General features: G+C 56.9%; 4 protein-coding genes across 4 annotated transcripts in view; 2 read left to right on the top strand and 2 right to left on the bottom strand.

Annotated features, from left to right (window-relative positions):
• Positions 1 to 733: 733 nt before the first annotated feature.
• VOLCADRAFT_82084 (cellular apoptosis susceptibility/chromosome segregation 1-like protein) lies at positions 734 to 10,872 on the bottom strand (the record flags this gene model as incomplete). Its single annotated transcript, XM_002952946.1, has 21 exons — positions 10,613 to 10,872; positions 10,447 to 10,521; positions 10,281 to 10,358; positions 10,013 to 10,069; positions 9,534 to 9,719; positions 8,362 to 8,616; positions 7,959 to 8,090; positions 7,613 to 7,723; positions 7,157 to 7,217; positions 6,642 to 6,792; positions 5,972 to 6,054; positions 5,503 to 5,594; positions 5,053 to 5,142; positions 4,471 to 4,535; positions 3,815 to 3,995; positions 3,138 to 3,272; positions 2,426 to 2,608; positions 1,971 to 2,126; positions 1,486 to 1,707; positions 1,200 to 1,316; positions 734 to 982 (listed from the first exon to the last, which is right to left on the bottom strand). The coding sequence occupies exons 1-21, from the start codon at positions 10,670 to 10,672 to the stop codon at positions 734 to 736; spliced, it is 2,739 nt and encodes a 912-aa protein (XP_002952992.1). The 5' UTR covers positions 10,673 to 10,872.
• Positions 10,873 to 13,112: 2,240 nt separating this feature from the next.
• On the top strand, positions 13,113 to 16,669 carry VOLCADRAFT_82080 (uncharacterized protein; the record flags this gene model as incomplete). Its single annotated transcript, XM_002953042.1, has 6 exons — positions 13,113 to 13,409; positions 14,074 to 14,237; positions 14,624 to 14,726; positions 14,872 to 15,014; positions 15,263 to 15,455; positions 15,810 to 16,669. 6 exons carry the CDS (start codon positions 13,113 to 13,115, stop codon positions 16,176 to 16,178), a joined length of 1,269 nt encoding a protein of 422 aa, XP_002953088.1. The 3' UTR covers positions 16,179 to 16,669.
• Positions 16,670 to 17,355: 686 nt separating this feature from the next.
• Positions 17,356 to 21,406, top strand: VOLCADRAFT_93806 (uncharacterized protein; the record flags this gene model as incomplete). The annotated part of the gene is made up of 4 exons (XM_002953041.1): positions 17,356 to 17,637; positions 17,755 to 18,260; positions 19,394 to 19,770; positions 20,340 to 21,406. 4 exons carry the CDS (start codon positions 17,356 to 17,358, stop codon positions 21,404 to 21,406), a joined length of 2,232 nt encoding a protein of 743 aa, XP_002953087.1.
• Positions 21,407 to 22,295: 889 nt separating this feature from the next.
• Positions 22,296 to 24,732, bottom strand: part of VOLCADRAFT_93805 (uncharacterized protein) — a gene marked incomplete at both ends in the record, with an annotated part of 9,352 nt that continues 6,915 nt past the window's right edge. The window contains 4 exons of the mRNA XM_002952945.1: positions 22,296 to 22,320; positions 22,400 to 22,609; positions 23,743 to 23,858; positions 24,403 to 24,574. Of these exons, the coding sequence (XP_002952991.1) occupies positions 22,296 to 22,320; positions 22,400 to 22,609; positions 23,743 to 23,858; positions 24,403 to 24,574 (523 nt within the window). The remainder of the gene's footprint in view (positions 22,321 to 22,399; positions 22,610 to 23,742; positions 23,859 to 24,402; positions 24,575 to 24,732) is intronic.

The following is a 24,732-nucleotide window of genomic DNA, read 5'->3' as shown; positions in this document are numbered from 1 at the left end:
ATCCGGGAACTGCATATACGCTCTATATCAATAATTGCAGGTAAGGAAACTTCTGTTTTGCCTGAAGATTTGCCTAACCCCCATATCTCCTTTAGAATTGCACATGAGGCGCTAGACGCACCATACTAAAATGAGTTCCTGTACCATGCTATGCCACTGCGTCGCCACTCCGCGGCAACCTAAAGGTTCTCTCATTGCCACTCTCAGGCACCGACCCTCGCCAGCGCCTCCTGGACGTACTGCTTGGGGTCCGGTATCTCCGCCAACACAGGTCGCTCTACTTTGCTGGCATTCGCAAGCCGAGCGTAGGCGGCGGAGTAGCCCTGCAAACCAGGGACGGCAGCACAACAGCTGCGAGTTAGCCTAGACGTACGCGCGCACCGAAGCAGCAAGAGGTTTTCGTTGACAGTTCACCTTTCAAGGTATTATTAAGGTTCTTGAAGTGTATATAATCGATTGATGGTCGGTTCCACACCATATAACGCGTCGCATTTTTTTTGCCGGACGCATCCAGACAGGAACAACAACAACAACAACTACTACTACAGCTGATGCGTTTGGCCTACATGACAACAGTCCTTTCGGCGATTGCGACGTGCCAGTGGACAGTTTCACTTCAGCTGCTTTCCCGATAGAACGGCAACCTGGCAGAGGGCGTCCCCGGACCCTGCGTATCCCACCACATCAGACCCATTCCACCACCACATCACACTCGATTTTCCTTCTCGCACGCCTATCTTGCATCTCCTACCTGCATCTCTTCGAAGTCTTGGTCTTCGTCCTCCTGCTCCACCGACCCGCCCTTGGCCGCGCCGCCTCCAGAGACCTTGTCCACAAGCCCCTTGCGCACCGCTGCCCACAGCGCCGCGTGTGCGCCGGTAGCTCCGAAACCCGGCAGCTCGGTGATGAGTTTGACGCTCGCCACCGTCACCAGCTTCTCCTCGTCGGAGCCCTCGATGGAGGGCACGGTCGGGAGCCACACCTGCGCGAAGAAGAAAAGGACGACCCGATGCCGCGACGGCGTTAATTAAGCGATGATGTGGGGTGTAAATGGGATGAACACGAAAAGTACGGTCTTGATATGTTAACAACGTATTGCGATTCTGACATGCTGATAAGAGTAATCTTGCAGGTCGGAAAGCAACGCTTGCACTACTTAATCATATGCACCAGCCACAGCCAGCGCTTACACCACGCACCTGCTGCAGCAGCATGTAGATGATGCCGGGCTGCACCTTGTCGAGCTGCTCAGCGGCCACCGCTGCACCGTACTTGCACACGAACAGCGCCAGGAACACGCAAAAGAACCGGCAAAACTGCGGCAGCACCACAGAAGAGAGACGAGAGACGTCGCAGTAATAAAAATGCAATGCACTTGCATAGCGGATTTCAAGAAGCACAGAATGGACGTGGCGCATGCGGATGGGGAGACCGTCGTGCTACTTTGTAGAACTCGCAAATTTACTGGCTGCCAAATTCCCCCACCTTCGGGGTCTTGAAGCTGCTTAGTCGCTGGAACATGAGCGTCCAGATAGACGGGAGGTACTGCACATACGCCTGCAGCGGCAACGACTCCACGATCGCGTTGACGATGTAAAAGCCCTCGTGGTCGTGAGCGCGGGACGCTAGAAGCTTCTGGAATACGCCCAACACCGCCACTAGGTGGCCACCAGACACGACCTCGTTGGGCGCCTTCGTCAGATAGGCCTTCGGGCGAGTTAAGAAGGTTGGAAGTAAAAGATCAGCTCGGTTCGATTTTGTAGGTTCGGCGTCGGTTTTGCAGAAAGCATGGTGAAAAAACCGTAATCGAGGGGAAATCGATAGGAAATACTTTGTGTAGGATAATTAGGATAATTAGGGTACCGGACAAGCCGTGGGGATGAGATCGGAGAGGGCGCAAAACGAAGAGCGAGGTGCGCGGCAAGGCAGCCGTACCCGCCGCTGCCGCTGTGTTTTTCGATTTCACCCACCTGCAGCAGTCGAACCAGCGCTGGCACGTTGCCCGACCGCTCCCAGAACATGGGCGATAACAGCGGCGGGAAAATTTGGAGATACAGCTGCGGCAGCGGTGCCGGGCGGAGCTCGATGAGCTGCGAGAAGACTTGAAAGACGTACGGATGAAACTCCTGTCAGAAAAAAACGATAGGGGAAGAACGTGTTTGTTGCAAATGCCCAAAGCTGGGATTCCTGCCTACTCCACAGACGTACCCTACAAATGTACGATAGGTGCGGATTTCAAAGCGACTGGTAGCGGAGCCGCGCTCTATAAGTGAAAGAAGGAAGGAACAACGAAGGATGGCGGATGGATGGACAGATGCGCTGGGGTGGAAGGTGGACCAGAAGCCTCTGACAAGTTTTTTTCCCAGTATCAGATGCACCACCACCACCACCACCACCACCACCAGCAGTCGCTGCCCTTTCGTACCTGCACGTCCTGCTGCAACACTAGCTCAAATGCCGGGAAGAGCGCCTGCTCATACTCGACGATGCTGGCGGGATTGGCGGCGGTGCCATGGCGGATGAGCGCCGCCACGCTCTCGAAGAGGTAGTGGTTGAATGAGGGGTTGCGCGGGTTGCGGCACACCTCCACCAGCATGGCCGCCAGGCGCTGTCCCACGGCAGGTCGCGGAGTAAAAACATTTAAAAACAAAACGGGTGATAAGAAGCATAGGGGTCAAGAGGGCGGACTCGCGAACGCTTGACAGCTGGAACCGTACACTTAGTCAATAGTAGTAATAGTAGTAGTGCTAGAGTGACTGAGGCGCCAAAAATGCCTTATCTGTGCGCAGGCGACTTGTTGCGTGTGAGTATATACACACATATACACATATCGACATGTCTCATCAACCAGCCACACATGAAGAGCTGTTAACATTATCCATGTATTGCATCAGACATGAACCTCTCGCCGTTGACCCTCTCCTTACTCGTGGGTCGATTCATGAACCAAATAAAGATCTAAGGACGGGCTATTTTTTGTAGAACTAGCCAGGAGATGGTTGGCGGCGCTACTTGCAAGGCTGCGAATGGGATGGAGCATGCAAGACACGGCAAGGAGTGCATTTCCCTAGAGCGCCCCCGGCTGGGCGTATTGCCGGGTTAGGTGCGGGGGCATATAGCTGTGACCTAGCGCTAACCTGCAAGCAGACTCCCGAGACAGGCGAGATGGCGGGCCCGACAAAGCCGATGACGCGCATGATAGCCTTCATGAGGTATTCGTTCTCGGAGCTGTCCGGGAGCTTGAAGCCCGCAAACAGCCGCTCAAGGAGGACCTGCACGGCAGGATAGGGCATTACCGTGAGTCCGGGCTGTATACGGCGGGGAAAGCGGAATGTGCGCACACGCGTTTTCCTATCACACACGGCTTTCACTACTTGCTTTTATCCACTTCCACCGACATTTTTGGGCGATGTTCGGCCCCGTCACCCTAAATAACAAAAAGACTGTGGAAATGTTGAGGCGCAACACACATCTGTGTTTGTGTTTCTGTGTGTGTGTATCTGTGTGTGTGTGTGTGCCATTAGGCCACTGAGCCAAACGGGCTGTAAGGGATAAACCGAATAAGAACGGTTTCAGGTAAACAATGGGATTTGGAGTCCATGGTTCAGAGAGCTCAAGCGGATGGACCCGCGGAAACTGTAAAAGCATTCTCTTAATGCAGCAGGGGAGCAACAGATCACGCGCCGGCTCCGGCGCCACAGCCGGTCGGAAACACATTCACTTGCCACAACGCCTCTAGCGGACACACCCGCACTTGTGTGCGGAACTTGTAACTTGTAACTTGTAACTCTAGCGAGCTCGCGACGCAGCTCACCGACAAGTTGGGCCCAAGATCCACCGGCGTGAAGCGCAGCGTCTTCTGCCCCGGCTCCTTGAGGCTGAGCAGGCGCTCCAAGCAGATGGCGGCGTAGCTGTGGACCACGCAGTACTCGGAGGCAAGGAGCGCCACCAGGCAGGGCACGCTAGCGAGGCAGGCCTCCTTGGGAAGCAGGGACCTGCCCAAGCGGATGGGTAAGAAGTAATTGAGGGACTTGTCAGGCAGCTGACAGGAAAGCAGCACTGAAGCATCGAAGAAGCGGATGCAGCAGCCCAAAAGCCCGCGCGCGCGCACTAACTAACAAACCGTGAGCGCACTCCCGTATATCTGAAGACCGACGGCACGCCGTGAGGCATATGCGGCATATATGTATATATACATGCATACATATATACACATATGTACATATGTGTATACATATATGTACATATGTGTATACATATATGTACATATGTGTATACATATATGTACATATATGCCTGGGAAATATGTCCTACAAGCCACGCGCTGCTTATCCACCAAGCAACGCCGACCGCCAACACAGCTGTATGAAGTACGATGAGCAGATGTGGAAGGGGACGAGGGGAATACTATGGGGGAAGGAGGGGGAGGACTAACGGCCCAGGCAACGCAGCACTTGATCCACAACGCACCTGAACGTCGTGACAAACTTGATGGCATCGGCCTTCAGGAGCGGATTCTCGTTGATCTTGGGGTTCTGCACGCACGCACGCACGCAGGACAACCGGAGCGAGGAAGACCGGTAGGTACCAGTAGGCTCCGGGGGTTTCAAATTTATCATCTCTGGATCCATGCCTTAAACGCGCGCACCGCACATAGACACAGACGCAAGCCGCTGGGGCATCAGGCTGGCAAACCCCAACCGGGGCGACAAGGCATCCAAGCAGGCACGGGATCGTTATCCCTTCTTGGACAGTCAGTAAAACAGTCCCGCCCTGCTCAGTGCGTGTGACCTTCCTCTTCCACTCCAAACGGGCTGAATCCGTTGCCGTGGACCGCCGCAAATCCGAACCATATCCCGAAGTGCATCTTGGCCCTGCTGTCGCCTGCCGACCGCATGACCAGGTCATGGCCGCCCTGAACAACCTGCCCGCCCTTCCCCAGCCTGTCTCTATCCCCAGCCCGCCCTTCCCCAGCCTGTCTCTATCCCCAGCCCGCCCTTCCCATGCCCGCCCTTCCCCAGCCTGTCTCTATCCCCAGCCAGCCCGCCCCACCTGCAGCTCCGGCAGCACCTGCGCGGAGAAGAACTCCAACAGGTTCACCAGCTGCGTCGTGCTGGTGGCCCCATGGGCGGCGGTGCGGCCCTGCATGAATGGAGGCGACCCGCCAAGAGGATATGTGAAGAAGGTACAGGTACAGAAAAGGAGGAAAAAAATACAAACTAGAGCCAGGTAAGACCCAGATGGTATCGGATGGAGCGCGTTGCAAATGAGGATACGGAAGAGGCTTAGGCGTGCGCGCGGGACATGTGCGGGAAGAAGTGAAGACAGTGGGGAGGCCTGGCTCGGCCAGGCTGGGCTGGGTTCGGAGTCGCTACAGGGCGTGTGACTGGGAGTGGCCCCCAGGAGTGCACAGCCAAATGGCGCCACACCCGTCTGCTTGTTGGGGTGCATCATCCCTAGTGCGGTTATGCCGCACTGTGCCATGCGGCCGGCCGGCCTCACCTTGACGGACAGCGCGGTGACCATGTAAATGGCGCAGTCCTTCGACCGCCAGTTTGTGGCGGGAGACGCTGCGTAGTCCGCCAGGGCCGCAGCTGGATGATGAAGGGTGAAGAAGGGAGAGGAGGGGAGGGAAGGAAGCGGTTTTAAGGCGGCCGAGGACGCGGGATGCGAAAGCGACGAACTAGCAGTGGATTGTCTTTTGCCCGGTCGATACACCGAACAGCGCGGGGGGGGGAGAAAGACGAACCACACACGAGTGAACCACACACGCGGGGGTAGGGAGTAAAAGTGCGCGTAGTATAACGTGCGGGAAGGGATGACGCCAACAGCAAAGGAAGGAAAGAAGGCATGCCGAACGGGAAGACCCCAGCAACAGGCAACATTGCTTGGGCCATAGGCAGTCGCACCACCCACCCAGCCTTTTACATGCAAGCAGACAAGCCACGGCGCAGTGAGAGTCCGTACTCACTGATGTAGCCGGTAAATAGCCGGGAGACCTCCGCTGGGAAGCGCTCCGTAAGTGATCGAACAAGGTCAGCGGCCGCGCGGCGTCTGTGGTTGGCACAAGCACAAGCGAGGAATCGATATGTAAAATTATTTGACTGGCTGCTCCCCCCCACCCACTTGACTTGACTGGCGTCTACCCAAATGCGTAAACGTTTTAGCTGCAGACTATTGGTTGGTTAGTGTTGGTTGGTGTTGGTTAGTGTTGGTTAGTTGGTTTTTAGTGCGCAGGCTGCGATTCAATTATCCAAGTATTATGCACCACGAGCGAAGCGGCGAGCAGGATGAACTAGATACAGCACCCAGACGCGCAAAGAGACTAGGTGCTCTAGCCGACTCAGGAGCCCTGATATGTCCGAACACGAGGCCGCCTCATCTTCGCACTTTCATGGGCACACTGCGAATCTTCTCCATATCCCCGCTCCTAACATCCTTTACCTTGAGGCACCATCATCCACGCGCACCATGATGGCCCACCAACGGCTGGAAAAGCATGCCACACCCACACGGGCTCGTTCCACTGTCCCCCCCGTCACTGTCCTTGCAAAACTGAGTCCGATGCAAGGACTTTACCCTTCCCGACTGCGACGCCACTCAACCCTCAGCGGCCCGTAGCCCACCGCCCCGTGGCTCACCTCGTGTCGCTGTCGCCCCCCTCCGCGTCGCGCCGAATGTACTCCGTGGGGTTCATCTCGAACATCTCCTCGTCCTCGGGCCGCACACGCAGGTTGGGCACGATGACGGATTCGCAGATCTGCTGCAGCGCGCCATCCGCCGAAAAGAGGTCTACACAAAGCAAGCAAAGACGGACGGGACGCAGTGCACTTGAGGAGAATGAAACGCAGGGCATCCCCAAGTCGTCTCTCTGAGCTTCGGATAGATATAGGATCCATCGGATAGTCAAGGAGGCAAGAGTGTTTCCCAAACTCCTGTTTCACGGCGATCCTTTCGGGTCTTGCTGAGGCGTATCATCACCGAGGCGTATCGATAGGCGCACGTATCCAGGTGTTGGTTCTTCTGGTGTAATCACGTGTAAAATGCAACAAGTAGAGTGCCTCCCACGGCCCCACCTCCCGATCCAGGCGCATCCCTTCACCCAGGAAAGCATATAGCAGTTGGAGGGTCCAGCACTCTTCAGGACAACACCTACTTGAGAAGACGCCCTTGGCAATTGTGTTGAGGAACTTGATGGCGGCCATCGCCAGGTTGTCCTGTAGGGATACCGATACGAGGACAAGGTATCCGGGCATACAGATTACATCATGTGTGAGACCGGTGCGGCGTGGGCATCAATCCACAGAAAAAAAACACCGATCGCTTGACCAAATCATCACCACCGGCATACAGCTCTGCTCACTCCGGTGGGGCGACTAGCCGCCGCTGTTCCGTGCCGCCGCTGCACATGGCCCCTGCAGACCACCTTCATTTTGCCATTCGCACCATGTCCCCCAATGCCGCCTTCGTCATTGTCATTATCATCCAGACAATCGCCATCCCGGCCGCGGCATTATGACCCGAAACTGAAGCACGCGTTGTGGACGTGCGCGCGTTGCGGTCAAGTCACACAGCCAAGTCGACAACGGCCCGCCCAGGGGCCCACCCGTACCTGACCCGGCTTGTGGGAAATCTTCATGAGCACCTGCCACACCGACGCGGCGAAGCGCTGCAGGTACGGCTTGAAGGTGTCCTCGTCAATCTCCAACAGGAGGTCCACGGACTGCCGGATGGGGATATTGAGGGATGGATAGATACATCGGGTGTGGGGGGGGGAAATGGGAATGGAGACGTGAGGGTGTGCACACACACACACACACACACACACACACAGACGCATACACACATAAATTTAGGATGCAAGTGAAAAGAGCAAAACATTTACTGTAACTTTTAAGCAAAGGTGTTCTTGTAAGGGTCCCAGTCCCCAGGTGCGATTTCCCTTCCCCCAATTTTACCTGGCACACGGCCGTCTTCACGCCATCCAGCACGCTCTCCTTCTCTGGTTCCTGCTCGTCCAACGCGGGGTTCTCGTACGTCAGCATCTTGTGCATCTCGTCCATCCAGAAGCCCAGCTCCGCCTCGGTCGCCTGCATGCACACCAAGGTTACCAACAGAACGCGCGGGCGATAGAACCCCCCCGGGGCCCCCTGTGGCCCTATGCCACCCTTCGCTGTGGCCGAACGGATGACGAACTGGATTGGTGGGAGCGGAGCGGGGCGACCAGCCCAACTGAGACCTCCTGAAACCCCCCCTCTAGCCCTTCGGCGACCTCCAACACCCCGCCACGCCAATATCGGGATCCTACCCAATCCCGGCCCCAGGAGAGAGGAGGAATCGCCAGGGCTGACCATGGCCTACCTCCGACAGCCCCATCGAGCACAGCGAGTGGAAGATCCTGAAGCTCAGGCGAATGCAACTCAACAGCTGCTTCAGCGGCTCTACGTTGGCGGCGGGGCCCCCCGCCGTTGACAGCGCCGGGAACAGCCCCGCGAGCTTCACGGTCGTCTCATGCAGCGGCCTCAGGAATAGCTGCTGGCACATGTCCAGCTCCTGAGCCAGCGCGTTGTTGCTGGACGGCTGGCCGCGGAACCGCTTGAACACGTTGTTCGCTATCTGCGAGGATGTAAGCGGATGTTACAAAGATAAAATGGCGGTAACGGACGACACGCCATACACGATGCATGCAAGAGGGAGTGTCAGGAAACGTCGTGGGAAGGTACAAGTTCAAATACCCACTAGGGGCTTGCGGAGGCCTATTTGCGACGGTGCGGCGCTATGTATGGGTGGTGGTACAAGCGCCGTGACAGGTAGTCTTCAAAAGACAACATGAAAACAGGATGGTGGTGCAGCTTCTGCAGGAGTAGATGGGGCGGGCGCAGCACATAGGTGCGGCGGCATGCGGGCCCGTACATGCCTTCCACCGAAAACCCAGATCGCACTACACTACATTGCCGATCCGTTTTTGAACCTATTGTTGCAAAGCGCAACGTGGATTGGGTGGGGATGCGTCTCCAATAACGACATTCAAGGCAAACAGCGGGCTCGTGTAGACAGTCATGATGTACAGTCATGACGTACAACCATGATATGTACAGTCATGATGCGCGATGGCAGTGTGCACGAAGTGAAAATCCAAATGGAGCCCACACCGTCGCCGTCACCCGTCACGTCACACAGGGGGATTTGTGGAGCATGCTTGTATGCATTGCGACAAAGCCACGCAGCCAGCGCTGCAGCCTTTGCGGACAGTCCAGAATTTCCCCCCCCACCACCACACACACACAGGTGGTGTTTGGCATTGGAATCCGCCGGGAATAGGTTTCCAAGGTGAGGCGAGGAACCGCGCAGCTTGTTGCTAAGAGCTACGACAGACACGCGGATGCTGAGACACCGGGCCCTGTGAGCATCCGGCCCCCCCCGGGCAGTTGCGACTCTTTCCCATCGGTTCCCCCGTCACCCAGATGCTGAGCTTGGTGGCTCGTTTCCCCTCATTCCCGCTCTCCAGACGCCAATCGCTAATGTGCCGGCACCTGCAACACGCCGCGCACGACCGTCAAGTCGTCCGTGGCCAGCTTCGACACCAGTTCCGGCAGCAGCTCGGGCCACTTGGCCGGGAAGTCGTAGGCGCAGATGATGGACATCGCCTCGCTTAGCTGAGCTGAAACGCGCGGCGGCGTAGACAGCGTCACACCCACGAGCAGTTGCTTAATTTGGACCTGTGAATTGGGTCGTGGGTGTGTTGGGAAAGGGCAGCCGCCAACGACGACGCCAACGCCGCACGTCAAGAGAAAGAAGCGCCAGCACTCGGACAAGCTCTAGAGGTGCACCCCAAGGAGGCGCCCAGGTAAGCTTGGCTTGGTGCTGTGGATTCTTTGCTGTGGTTAGTGTTAATTGGGTGGCTGGGAAACCTGCTATGAACCTGCAGGTTCCAGGTTACAAGCTGCAGCAGCCGCCTGGATGGTCATAATGTGATAAGTGTTGGTCGCACGCGTGCCATAAGGCTGCCTACCTTCTCGGTATCTGGGAGTGGCTGCGCACCTCCATAGAGATCAGCTTCGCTTGGCACCTGCGTCCAAACACAACAACACGCGCCTGCTTGGCTCCGTATTCCTCCATAATCAATGCCGTGCTAGGGGCCCAGAACCGCAGCCGTTTGGCAAGTTGCGATGCACCCAACCTTACCAACCCTATAAAAGGGTTCTCAACATGGGTGCCAAAAGCTGCAGAAATCCATACCGACCCCTTCAGTGTCATGGGCCCGGGTATGCCGTCCTTACCCAACGGTATTTGACGACGTTCTTGAGGTTCACTGCCGCCGACTGACGGATGCTGTCATCTATGGGCGTGGCCGTGAGCTGCAGGCGCAACACACGTACCCATTATGCATATGGCGTGTGGATGGGTCGGCAAAGGGAGTTGTGCTTTGCCGCCAAACACGCCCACCTTCAGAACCTTCATGCAGTACCCAGGCTGCTGGGCTAGCGCCTTCAGTTGCTGCTCTGCAGCCTTGATCGCATCCTACGTGATGAAATGGGAGCGCCCGTTTCAAGCGGACTGTATGCCGACTGCGTGCCGACACGCTCATCCCGGAACATTCGAGCTTATCCACCTTATCCGGTGAAAGGGTTTGCTGAAAGACGGTTGCAAGCTGCTGAAGTTCCGCCTCCATGGCCTCCCACTTCAAAGTGGAGCGACGATGGCGCGATCTTGCGGACTATCGCCTAACCAAGCTTGACACGTGGGGATTTACACCCAGCGGGCGTATTTTGTGCTACTAAATTCAATTTAAAAATATACTTGACTTAGAGATAGCGATTGCCACGAAACGGAGGGGTAGGCAGAGAACTTACTATGCCCACGTTGAAGTTTAAACAGCGGACATATGTTGAGTCTTCTCTTTAATAATTAGATCATACCTGAAATTCAACCTACGCGCTGTCTTTGGAACCGAAACCGAAAGTGTCGTGCAAACAGCGAAAGTTGGTCAGGCAGCGCAACGAAATGCGTTGGATATTTGCTTCGAAATGGCTCATCACAAAAACGACGAAACAAGCTCATATGTCAGCTCATCAGAAGATGACGATGAGCAGCTCTTGAATGCCGGCGTAGCAGGTCGCGATGAGGATTGGGATGAGTGGCAGGGCGAAGAGGGAGATGCTGATGAGGATGAAACACGAAGTCTTTTTGGTCCCGAGCGGCTGCCTAACCCAGCGGCGGCGATGGAGCATGACGCAGCCAAGTATGGCTTCGACATCAGGCAGTTCGCGGTTCAGGTACGGAGAATGCCGGCATACTCTAAGACATTAATCATGTGTAGCATCGCGCACGATGCGGCATCAAGGTACGCCGTCCGCCGCCAGTCTTCTTGCACGTTCGGTTAGACCAACGAACACCGCAAACCAGAGAGGCCCGAACCGGTTCGGCAGTCACATTATCTCCAATTCGTCCTCCCCATATGTTTTTAACACTACAACGACTCTTCTACTCTTTCTACGGCGCGCAAAGGTAGCAAGGTCACCAGAATGTTTACGGAAAAATGCCGACATTCGCGCACCCCTCTCTCACACCCAACCCCAGTCCATATCCACTTTCCTACAGCTCATTCCCGACCCTGGCCTCCTCTCCTTACAAAGCCTTCTCTGTGGTTTGTCTATTATTTTTTCTGTCGGAGTTATCCCGGTTCTCGCCCTTAGAAACCTCCCTCCCAAACCACTTGCCGTCTTCCTCATGGTCTGAACGTTTATCATAGTAGACCATCCACGCCGTACGCCTGCATCAGACGCTGCCACGGGCCCTTGACCCACCTCCCCTCATGTTCCCATCACCAGCAACACCTTGACGAGTACGGCATCATCCGCGTCATCAACTTCATCCGCTCGGAGGTGGCTGCCGGCAGGGATCCGCTACCGGTGCTGGCGGCGGCGGCGGCGGCCACACGTTCCGGTGGTGCCGCTGGCGCCGCCGCCGCCACCACTGCCGTACCTTGGGTTGACGACCGCTACCTGGTCCCCGCCATGGAAGACGACGCACTGCTGTCCTATGATTTTGAGGACGTGGTGGCAGCGGGCGGGTGGGTGGCGCGGCATATACATGATGGTGTTACCACCGCAAGGCAATGGCGATAGGGTTTATTTCCACCGCTCCACGTAATTTTCTGTATGTATGTATGTATGTTGTAGCACCGAGTATATGTATGTATATATTGTGTTTATGTACGTATGTATGTACGTGTACGACCGAGCTTGCAGGAGACTGCGCAGCAGTAGCCTATGACTGGCAAGCTTCCTCGCCTCCCACGCCTGCTCCCCCAAAACAACGCCTCCAATCTGACAAACTTGATATGACTCAAATGAGTTGTGCTGCAGAAGACATTAAAAAAAACATATTTGGGTCTGCCGGGTATCAGACCGTACGCCATACACACCAGTCCATCATGCTCTAGGCCCTATTCTTTCTTCAACGCCTGATGCCTTCCCGCGGCCGTGATCCCCCCGTCTTTGGCTCTGCCTGCCTGCCTGCATGCCTAGCAGCAGCGGCGGCGCTGCAGGCGGTCAAGGCAGCGGCGGTGCCGCCACTGCCACAGCCTCTGCCTCTGCCTCTGCCACTGCCGGGGTCATCACCTCCGCGGAGCTGGTGGCTCAGCTGCGTGAGGAGAACGAGGCGCTTCGGGCGGCGTTGGCGGCTATGCGTCGGGAATTCCTGCCGGAGGAGCTGCCGGAAGGTGCGTGCGTGTGCGTGTATTTATGTACTTCTTTGTGGGCGCAAGGGGGAGAAGAAGGGGCAACCCACCTCTATCCCCGGGGGGTAAACGGGGAGGCGGAGAGTTTTTTAAATGGACATTTTAGCGCGGGACATGGGAGTCGTACAAAGGTCCCCTGGAGGTGGCGGCATATGGCTTGCAAAGCTCACGTTGTACGGCACAGCTGTACACGGCGTGGGGGTCCCCCAGCCCCGCCGCGGTATGTCTATGCTCTCTCCTCTCTTCCTCTCCTACCTCTCCCCACCTCTCCCTCTCTTTTCCTACCTCTCCCTACCCCTCCCTCTCCCCACCTCTCCCTCTCTTTTCCTACCTCTCCCTCTCCCTACCTTTCCTACTATTTTCCCAACCCATGTGCCCCGGGCCGACCGTCGTCCCATCCGGACCTCTCGTCGGTGACACAGCTGACGGCGGGGATGCCGGTCCCAGCACAAGCGCACAGCCAGGCGCCGCAGCCCCAGGCGCCGGCGTCGCCGAACCGACAACTTCTGCTGGCTCCACTGCTGCTGCTGCGGCGGCAGCGGCGGCGGGAACAGCGGCGGCAGCGGACCCGGAAGCTACTGCCGCCGCCAAGGCGCGGAAAGTGGACGCCGCGTACTTCGACAGCTACAGCTACTTCGACATACACCGGGAGATGCTGGGGGATAAGGTAGGGGGGGGATCAGGTCGCCCCGTCATCGTCCGTTGGTCCTCTGTTGCCCCAACTAACTTAAACCGCCAACGAAAAACCGTCTATGGACCTCGCTCCTAGGTGGTATATCCATTCTGGTGACTTGTCCGAGTTTCAGTAGTATAGTAGCTCTCGCATTCGTTTCATGGTCCGGTTGCTTCAGGGTCCACCTGCCTCTGTGATTACTGCTCGTCTTTTTGAGCCCGTTCCCGTATGGCGATTAAACCACCGCCACCACCGCCTCTAACACGCATTCCGCTAGGGCGAGGAAGGGTTGCCCCTTCCCTTCCCCCAACCCCCCGCACCCCGCAACCCCATTCATCTTCTCCGGGATTATCCGTCTAGCTCTGGTATCTGCTTTCATTCAAGCCACAAGTAGTTCGTCTCAACAACCCCCACCCACCCACTAAACAACCCGTACACTTAACGCTTCATCATGCACAGTATCACACGTGGTTAACCGCCAACTACTAACCACCAACTGTCCTGAACGGCCGCCTCCTATGTAACCCTTACTTAACTCCCTTCCCCTCTATTTTTGCTGAGCTGGTATTCCTATAAATTCCTACCGATTTCTCTCTGGGCCCTCCCCCCCCCTTTCCCCCTTTCCCCTCCCCTCACTTCGGGGGTTTCCAACCCGCAGCCCCGCACGCAGTCGTACCAGGCCGCCCTGGAGCACAACCCCCGCCTGATGCGCGGCGCCACGGTCCTGGATGTGGGCTGCGGGACGGGCATATTGTCGCTGTTCGCATGCCGAGGGGGGGCTGCTCGCGTGGTGGCGGTGGATGGCAGCGAGCGGATCGCGGGGTTTGCTAGGTGCGTTGGGGCGGGGGTGATCGAGGGGGGGGGTTGTGGTTATCGTGGTGGTGCTGGGGGGAATGTGGTGTGGACCGCCGGGCGCCTGAACGGGCACCTCCCTCGTTTTCTCTTTCTCTCTCTCTTCCTTCCCCATGGCGCACCTCTCTCCCCTCTCACACACACACACACACACACACACACGCACACACACACACACACACACACCAGTGGCCGTGATCTTGGGCATTCTGGTGCTATGCAACGAATCGGATATGCACGGTTGCAAAGCCGGATGCTGTACATTATCGTGCTGTACGTTATGGTTTCCCTTCTTCGTCCCTTCGCCCTTCCTCTTCACCCTCATCTTCGCCCTCTGAAAAACAAACCATCTTCAGGCGCCATGCCGAGCTAGCAGGCTACAGCGACTCCAGGGGCGGGCCCATGACGGTGGTATCTGGCAAGCTGGAGGAGCTGGGGGACAAGCTGCCCGTCCAACAGGTGAGGAGATGCCGTACATTTCAGTACAGAATCAACTGGCGACCCTAAGGCCCTCACGTGGGGAAATGATGGATGATGGGATTTCTCTCTCCCCCCCTTTAACCCTAAAACCTCTCCAAACCTCCCCTCCCCCCCCTTGGCCCAGGTGGACGTCATCGTGAGCGAGTGGATGGGCTATGCGCTGCTGTTCGAGACCATGCTAGACACCGTGTTGCACGCGCGGGACGTGTACCTGAAACCCGGGGGGGCGCTGCTGCCGGACAGAGCATCCATCTTCATAGCGGGTGGGTGAGGCGCGTGGGGGTGAGTGTGTAGGGAACGGGTGTAGGGAGAGGATAGTCGGATGTAGCACGTGGTGTAGATTACACGGTGTATGGATGGTGCGGTGTAGCGCCTTCGACAACCTGGGATGGGGGGCCCCAAGATCATGGCTGGTGCGCGGTCGTGGACGACCCCTGATCGATTACCTCGTGTATGTATGTATGTATGTATGTATGTATGTATGTATGTATGTATGTATGTATGTATTTACTGAGTTTCGCTCGTTGTTCAGGTGCCAGCAGCGCGGCAGGCGGACTGGGCTTCTGGTCCGACGTGTACGGCTTCGACATGAGTCCCGTGGCGGAGGCGATTGCGGAGGCGGGTAGGGGGCAGGCGGTGGTGCTCGAGGTGCGGCCCGAACACATCCTCACCGACACGGCGTGCGTCAAGGTAGATATCGGGTTTGGGGTTGTGCTGCTGCTGCTGCTGCTGCTGCTGTTACCGTAACCGCTGCTGCTGCCACTGCCCGTTTTCCCCCGACACATGGGGTTTTTGATGTCTCCGCGCTGCATGTATGTCTGTCTGTTTGTTTGTGTGCTTGCGTGTCATTGCCGCTGCTGTTGTTGCTGTTGCGGCGGGCGGCGGCGGCGGCTGCTTCCGCAGGAGCTGGATTTGTGCACCATGAAACCCGAGGATCAGGACTTCACGGCGGAGTTCCGCCTGCAGGCGCTGCAGCCGCAGCCACCGCCAACAACAGCAACAACAACAACCACAACCGCACCGTCTGCCGGCCAACAGCCGCAGCCGCATCATCCGCCGGAGTTGCAGCAGTCCCGAGAGGTTGGTTGCATCGTGCTGTGGTTCAACACCGAGTTTTCCGAGCGCCACTGCGCCGAGCACCCAGTGGTGCTGTCCACGTCACCCTACCAGCCCGCAACACACTGGGTGCAGACGCTGCTCACGCTGCGGAAGCCCGTGCCGCTGCTGGGGCCCGTGCCGCCGCTGCCAGCAGGCGGGGGCGAGGCAGGTCGTCCTGGTGCGTTGACTCTGAGCGGTCGCATCAGCCTGGTTCGCAGTCGTGAACAGCACCGTAGTTTGGATATAGGATTGCAGTACCGGGCGGAGCTGAGCGATGGGAGCGTTATTGAGGAGGCGCAGCTGTACCACATGAGCGTTACGGCGCCTAGCTGAGGTGGCTGAGGTAGAGGTAGAGTACAGATGGTCGTGGAAGTGGAAGTAGTAGTAGTAGTAGTAGTAGTAGTAGCAGTGATAGTGGTGACTGTATGTATGACTGTATGTATGGCTGTATGTATGATTGTGTGTATATGTGTATATATGTGTGTATGATTGTATGACTATGTATGACTGTATGTATGTATGTATGCGTTTTATTGATCTGACGAGCTACGAGGAGGCTGTGTGTGTGTGTGTGTGTGTGTCTCCCTACTTTTGTGACGTGGGGTTGTGGAGTTCAATTTGTTATGGAGACCTGTGAAGAAGGCTTGATGTGTACCTTAATAATAGAATGGCATAGTGTAATCCCACTTAGATATTACAGTCGGTTGGAGATGATTAAGACCAGCAAAGCGCCGGACCCCAGCCGGGTCCTATTACTGCTGCTACCATTGTCTGGTATATGAGTGTCGGTCACTTTCCAACAGCACTATGTAATTGCTTTTATCAGCTGGGCGAATTGGGCATGTGTGGACAACTGTGTGTTAGCCACGCATTTGTGAGCATGTACGTGTGCCTGTACTCGTGCGTTCGCGGCTGGTGGACATGAGGGAGAGGCGTCCCGTGCGATACATGTCGCGAGAGACACAGCTCGGCTCCAAGCATCCTTCCTGGGCGAGCCGGCGAGGATGGATGCCAAGATGGATAAGTTTGGCAACATCTTTCAACTGATGCCAAAGTTATCTTAAGGAGCAGGCAGAGCATGATTCGACAACGCTCTGACGGCACAATAGCATAATGTCCGTTGTAGCCCTACTCGCCTAGGGCACATGGACAAAAACCGAAATCGACTCGCAGCTAACCTATTATCCTGTGTGATTTTTCTATAGACTGCTGGAAAACTTAAGGACTTATGGTTGTGACGGCAGATAGATTTAAACCTGTGAGGCTGCAGATTGGACGTAGATAAAGTTGAGCTGTCATTATTCACGGCAGCATACACGATTGAGCTTAACACCTATCTGGTACTCGGCAGAAACATAAGTGACCTGTTCACAAACAGCCAACCGTCGCGGGATGGCTCATGAAACAATGATTTCACACCGAGGGCTCTTTAAAGTCCTAGCATGATAGCACATTTTTTTCATGAATGTAATCCCTGGAGGCCAAATCCTGACGGGCCTACTTTCCAACTATGTCATCGCAGCAGACAATCCTCGTCGGTGCGTCCGCAGCCTCAGCCCCTCAGCTTCCCGGCGGCTATGTTCTGCGACAACTTCTTGCAAAGACGCACTTTTCGTCGGTATGGCTCGCATCCGTTCCTTGGAGAGCTCCCCTTCCGACCCGCGACGCTCAGGCGGCCGACAGCCGCCAAGGTCAACGCAGCTTGGCTTTCGCTCAATGCATCGGTCAACCGGACCGAAACGGCGCGGGGGACGACTGGGGGGAGGATTTGGGCGAAGTAGTGGTCGTGAAGGTGGGTTCCAAGCGGTACAAAGGAGTTTGACTAGGCTCTGTTTGTTCCCTGCGTCGCGAAAATTACGAAGAAAAGGTTCTGGCCTTTAGCTGCGCACATCGCTTTAACCTTCAACAGGCGATGGATGCGTCTCAGCCCACCCACGCCGCCGTGGCAGCTAACGAGGCAGCGGCGCTCAGGCATTTGGCGGCCTCCGCCTCCGCTGTCGCCTCCGCCACTGCCGCCGCACCGGTCGCCGTTGCCCAGGACGAAATCAGTTGTGGCGTCTGCCGCCGCAGCAGCAAAATCAGCAGCAGCGACAAGGGCAACACGACTAGGGTTTTAAGCGGTACCCGCGCAACTGCAGTGGCAGCAGCAGCAGCCGCAGCTGCAGGAGTCGTTGACGGCCCGCCTTTTGTACGTCTACTGGGCACCTTCACAACGGATATGCTCCCAGCTGCCGCGGCGGCGGCGGCGGCGGCAGCGGAACGCTGTTCTGCGGAGGGCGGCGGCGGCGGCGGCGGCGCCCGGCTACCGAGGGTCCAGCCGCTACTACCGCCGCCTGACGCTGCTGAGGCGGCGGCGGCATCCTCTGCCGCATACGCTGGGTCACTGCGACAAGGGCCCCTTATACGGCATTGGAGGTGCTTGGTTCTGGAGCGTCTGGGTCCCACAGCGACGGACGTGCTGAAGGCCTGGCAGCACCGCGAGCGCCGCCAGCACCAGCTCCAGAACCAGCAGCAGCAAGGAGCGAAAGGAGAGGAGCAGCAGCAGCAGCAGCAGCAGCAGCGGCGGCGACTATTGGGATGTGAGCAGCGACCGCAACAGCAGCGGCAGCAGCGGCAGCAGCGGGAGGAGGGGGGACTGGCGACGGCGGCGACGCCGCTTCGGCAACCACCTCCTGGCGGCTTGGGCCCTGAGGCGGTGAAGTGCTTCGCGCTCCAGGCTTTGGCGGCGTTGGACCTCATGCACAGGTGCTGACGGGCGCGGAGTCTTGTATGGGGAAACAGGCATTGTCAAATCGGAATGGATCGAGATCGGCTATTGGATGTTGTTGGATCGGGGCTTCCGAAATCCCAACACTTCCGACACGAGCTATGAGCTGTAGTCAGGGAAATAATTTGCATCTGAATGAAAAGTCACCCTTATCATATCATGGGGGCCGGGGGGGCGCCATGTACAAGAAACCGCCGATGAAACCGCCGATGACCGCCGCGGGAAAATGTCTTGAGCTTTCCTCCCAACAGGCTTCTTGCGGTGTGCGCGCCGAGTAAATAGAACCCTTCTTTCCCTTTAGAACCTTCCTTTCTCTTTTTTTGTCGAAAAGTTGTAGTTTTGCCTACATGGGATCATCATCATCATCATTATCATTACCATTATCATTATCATTATCATTATTATTGTTATTATTATTATCATTGTTATCATTATTATCATTACCATAGTAACACAAAAACTGTGTATGTGTGTGTCGTCCACCCGAAGGCGAGGAGAGTCCGGGAACTGTCCACCTTTCTCTTCTACAGCTACCTTACTGCGCTGCGTTGCGCGAACACCGGTGTCTCCCTAGGAAATGAAGGCTACCACCGCTGCCGCTGCCGCCACCGCCGCCGCCACCGCCGCCGCTGCCGCTGCCGCTGCATTCCCGTCGGCGGCCTCAGCTCCTCCTGCCATCCGCTCCCGTCATCACCGCTGACCGCCGCCGCACCCCAGAAATGTCGCCACACTGTTACTGACGCCACACCGCTTGGCGCTCACCCTCCCCGTCCCCCGGTAGGGCAGCCCAACTGGTCCACTGCGACATCAAGCCCGACAACTTCGCCCTCCGCCTCATCCCGACCACCTCGCCGCCCGCCTGCCGAGCGCGGGACCTCCTCCTTGCTGCCGCTGCTTCGCCGTCACCTGATTTGGGTCATGACGACCCGGGGAAGGACCCGAACCTGCATTCGCACCAGCACCAGCATCAGCATCAGCACTCGCACCAGCACTCGCATCAGCATCAGCAAGAATACGGGCACCAACAAGAGTCGGGCAGCTGCCGGTGGCGGCTGCAGCTCCCAACACCGGCCGGAGGGGGGTGTTGGGCTCTGTTGGATCTAGGCAGCGCATGTAGCCTGAAGCCTGGCGGGCAGCGGGTGGCGGACGGACCCGCGGGTCGGCTGGCGTGAGGTGACCGTGGGGGAGTTGGGAAGGAGAGAGGACACACCGCTGAGGGGTTGCCTGGTTAGGCTGCTAATGGTGCAGGTGCAGGTGCCGGAGATGGCTAGTTGATCATATAGGGCTCAGGGGGTAGTACGGCAGTACGGCAGGATGGGGTATGGGAACAAAGGGTAATCTATCGGGGGCCCCCTGAGCACTTTCTGGTACTGCCTTTGTTGTAGAACTGGGCATACGAGTGCTTTGGTTTAAACGGGTGAACATGTCAATGTAACGGATGGCAGTTGGTAACTATGGTAGTTATGACCAGCTGAGTTTTAACGGATACTGTTGAGGTTAGCGGTTAAGCTTTTGCAGAATTGATGTTCTGCATAAAAAGGGATATGCTCTGAAGCAAAAACGTAATTATGACGGGACGTAGATCGTCAAACAATGCTGCAAACGTTGATTTCAATATATTTTGCCTTGTTGGATGTCGAAGCCCGCCCGGGGCAGTGCACATCAATGTCACATGTCGAATGCATCAACCCGGGGCGCCGTCTTGCCCTCTTTTCTCGACTTTACAGGTCATGTGCGTCCGTGCGGCAACCTATGCGGTGGCGGCGGCGGCGGCGACAGCAGCAGCAGCACCGACGCCGGTGGTGCTGATGCTACGGCGGCAGCCTGGTACGACACCCCATCGTACGCAGCCCCGGAGCTTACGCTAGGCCTGCCGCCGTCGGCCGCCTCCGACATGTGGTCCCTGGGCTGTACGGTGTACGAACTGGCCACCGGATCCAAGCTTCTGCCCCTATCGCCACAGCTACTGCGCCCGCAGCAGGAAACGTGGGGTGACGGCAGCGGCGGCGGCGGCAGTAGCGAGCCATCGGCTTGGCCTGATGCGGCGGAGGTGCACCTAGCCCTGGTAGTGCAACTTTTGGGGAGGCCGCCGCGGAGGCTGCTACAGCGCGCGCCGCGAGCGGGGTGGTACTTTGACGCGGCACGGCGGCAGCTACTCCTCGAGGACGAGTTTGAAATGCCAGCAAGCTGTAGCTTGGCGCAGCGACTACAGCTGACGTCGAAAATGGGGAGCAGCAGCCTGCCGCAGAAGCAGGAGATGCAGGGGCAGGGGTGGGGTCAGAGTGGGGGTGGGTGGGAGGCCATCACAGACGTCGCGGCCGACACGTTCGCCAATGTCAGTGGAGGAGGCCGATCTGGGAAACTCAAGTCCGCAGAGGGAATGTGCGGCGGCGGCGGCGACGACGGCGGCGGCGGCGGTACAGGGGGGTTTGCGGCTGAGGGGCAACGAAGGCTGGTCGGCTGGGCTGCGACCCGGACGGCGCCGCATGCCGCAAAAAGCTGTGAGGGTGCGGCCTTCGCTGTTGGCCGGTATGGCACTTGGAGGGCGATGAAAGGGGTACGGGCGATCAGGAATGACGAGTGTGCGTGTTCGTGTACATGTATATGTACATGTCAGGCGGAGTGCAGGTTTGGCGGCGGCGGCGGCGACGGCGACGGCGGCGGCGACGAATGGGACGAGACCGAGTGGGCGGGGTTGCACAGCTTCCTGACGCCGCTGCTGCAGTGGGACCCGGAGGAGCGTCCCCCGGCGCACGTGGCTGCGCAGCACCCCTGGTTGGAGCGACGACGATAGATTGATCACGATTCATGATTCGTAATTCATCGATAGTGTTGGTGAGACGCTATGTCACAGGGACCTAGCAGACATGGCTAAGACTCATTGGCCGTTACACGTATTCGGGAGGTCCGCGACCTGCCACCGATAGCCCCTTGCTTGGGTGTAAAATGTTGTGAGTCTTGAGGTGCTGTTACCGACAAACAGCAGAGGCTTGGGTAGCCTGTCCTGTTGGACGAGCTGGCAGTATTCTAGGACCTGCCAGCCGCCACTCACAACTGAAAAGAAATGATGAAAAAAGGTAAAATAGGAAGGGGAAAAGAAAGCCTCGTGAACCGCTGTAGTCGTTTATGTGCTCCAACTGCAACCTACGACACCGTTTGCAATCCAAGCCACCCCTGGCGCCGCGCCTACGTTCCCAAGTTCGGCGCCTACGTCTGCATACGTCTCCATTATACGGACATTTACAGCAGCACGTGTCGCTCGTTCTCAGAACCGAGTGCCCGAAGAGGTGATCACCGACCTGACACCACCGCGCCGCACGCACGCTCCTTGTCATGCGGGCGGTCATGACAGCCATGTATATATGTTGTTACAGGGTGGTTAACTTCGCCAGCGACCCCCTTTCCCGAGGCAGTTCCCTGCTCTCCCCTGCTAGAGGGGCACCCTAATCCGTCACCCCATCCGACTTCAGAATGTATTCGTTGGGTTCGGCAACTCACCACCAGCATCCAACCAAACCTAGCGGATCAACGGCGCATCAACTTAATTCCTGGTCAGCTCGCAAGTTGATTTTACCATGTCCTACTTCGTCCATATGATGGGGGGCCACCTCCCATTTCATCACTCCTCAAACACCCGAGGAGCCGGCAGGCGGATTTGAACCCGGGTCGGCCGGGAGCAGAAGTCAGGCCTTAACCTCTGCCAGCCGCCTGCCATGTATATAGCGAGCGATGTGTATATGGAGGGCGGGATGGATGGAGAGAGATACGCCTGGCCTGGCTTCCGTACCAGCCGTACCAGCCGATGTCAGTGGATTTTACAAGGAAGGGGGACGCCGCTGCGGCACTTGCCGCGTCGCTCATTCCCCCCTTTTTCTGTCTCCTACTTTTCCCGTCCTTCTTCTCCTCCTCCGCCTCCTCCTCCTCCAGCACCACGACGTCGTTAACCTCCTCCCTATCTGCAGCTTCTCCCGTGTACTCAAAACACCAAATCGCCAACCTGCAAATGCCCAACGGATGGAACCCCACAGTGCTACGACAGTACGACAGTACAACAGTACGAACATGAAGAGTCTCCGCAGCATGTAAGGCGATGTCGTCAAACCCTATAATCCCACGCTGGGGGCCAGCCAACTTGGGCCACTAACCGACTACAACCGACAACAAACAACCCCCAACCAACAGCACGGCGGTTAACAAAAAAGGGCTCTTCACTTCCCTTGTGTGAAACCCCCCGCTCCGCACACACGCAAGGCCTGCGTCCCCCCCTATATATATATATATACATATATACATATATATACATATACATACGTATGCATGTATATAGTTAGATAACCCGTTTGCAACGAATATTCCAGTTTGTGCGGAAGCCAACCAACCCATAACCACCGCTGGACGAGCAGCCAATCGAAATCACAGCGCCAGTGAAAGACTCCCATGCTGGATGTCCAAGTCATTTCAACCTCACCACCCCACCATCCCAAAGAGTCATTTATCTCGCCCGCCCCACCTTTCCAGCCCCACAACAACCCTGTGCGTATCCCCCTCCTGCACTTCCCAGCCCCCCCACATACAACCACCATCACCGTCCCGAACGGCACCACACACACATACATACATACACACACTCACATTCACATATACATACACACACCCAACACCCAAACAACTCGACACCGCATGGAACCATCACTACACAGCAACAGACTTCCGCCCACAGGACATATACATACATACATACATACACGCACGCCAGACAGACAGAGTAAGAGAGGCCAGCCTGCAGCGAGATAAAGAAAACCAGATCTGGCTGGTCTTAAACACCGCAACTAACCCCACCCGCGTCACTACCGCTACCCCTTATACAGCCTCCTACAAACCTCAAGTCCGCGAGAACCAGGGGGACTAGTCTAAAGCAAACAAACAGCCGGCTAGGTCGCAGGCCGGTACAGCGGTATACACGGGCTGCGGGCTCACGGGAGTCCATGCCCACGGTGAGAGAGAGGAGCAAGGCTATTCTCGCGTACCGGCTGGAGAGAGATGCCGTACAACTGCTTCCTCCTCCGCCCGGGGGCCCCCTCGCCCGCCGACTACGACGCCGGGGAATACCCCAGGCCCATACACACGTACTTGACGTCCAGGAACTCCGCCAGGCCGTACTTGGACTGCTCCCGGCCCAGGCCGCTGGCCTTCACCCCGCCAAAGGGCGCCACCTCCGAGGTGATGGCCACCTCGTTCAGCCCGATCTGAAACATTCGTTTGGGTGGTACAGATTATGAGGTACAGATTATGAGGTACAGATTATGAGGTACAGATTATGAGGTACAGATTATGAGGTACAAATTATGAGGTACAGATTAGGAGGTACAGATTACGAAACAGGTAAACGGAGCTCTCCGGGCTCATGTGCGATTGCAATTGATGTGTAAAAAGAAGATCCGTTCAGAAAGTTAAAACTAGTTAGTCAAAAAATTAAAACAAAGAGCAACAAAGGCCAAAGGGGTCTCTGCAGACTTAGGCGACAGTTAGGCGACAGTTAGGGGACAGTTAGGGGACAGTTGGGGAACAGTTAGGGGCGACCAACGCCCATGCTGTGAGCCACCAGACATCTACCATCTCCGGACAGTATTAGATAGATCCTCCTAGCTAGCTAAATAGACACTGATAATCACTCGCTTCTACCACCCACCTCACCACCTTATTAACACTTTTCCTTCTCCTCATCCTCCTCATCCTCCGCCCTGGGCCCCTCCTACCCACGCACTGCTTCCCCTCCGAAACCAAACCCACCATTCCAAACTCCAGCTCCTCAGCCACCTTCCAGGCACGAGCCAAGTCTCTTGTGTAGAAATAAGCTGCCAGTCCGTACTCTGTCGTATTTGCCAGCAGTACGGCTTCCTCATCGGAACGAAATCGGAACAACGGAATGAGCGGGCCGAACGTCTCCTCCTTAAAACATCGCCTGCATGCGGTGGTGGTGGTGGTGGTGGTGCGAGGGGGTGGGGGGGGAAAGATGAACCACAAACGAGCGAAGCTGCTGCCAGGGCAAGAGTGTACACCAGACGTCCAGGGGAGGGGGGCCGGCCCTTTCCCCACCTCCATCCACATTTCCCCCCTCTC

Source organism: Volvox carteri (assembly GCF_000143455.1).
Source record: "Volvox carteri f. nagariensis unplaced genomic scaffold VOLCAscaffold_33, whole genome shotgun sequence".
Taxonomy (NCBI): Eukaryota; Viridiplantae; Chlorophyta; class Chlorophyceae; order Chlamydomonadales; family Volvocaceae; genus Volvox; species Volvox carteri.
The sequence above is the reverse complement of the archived record's forward strand: the minus strand, read 5'-3'. Positions and strand labels throughout refer to the sequence as shown.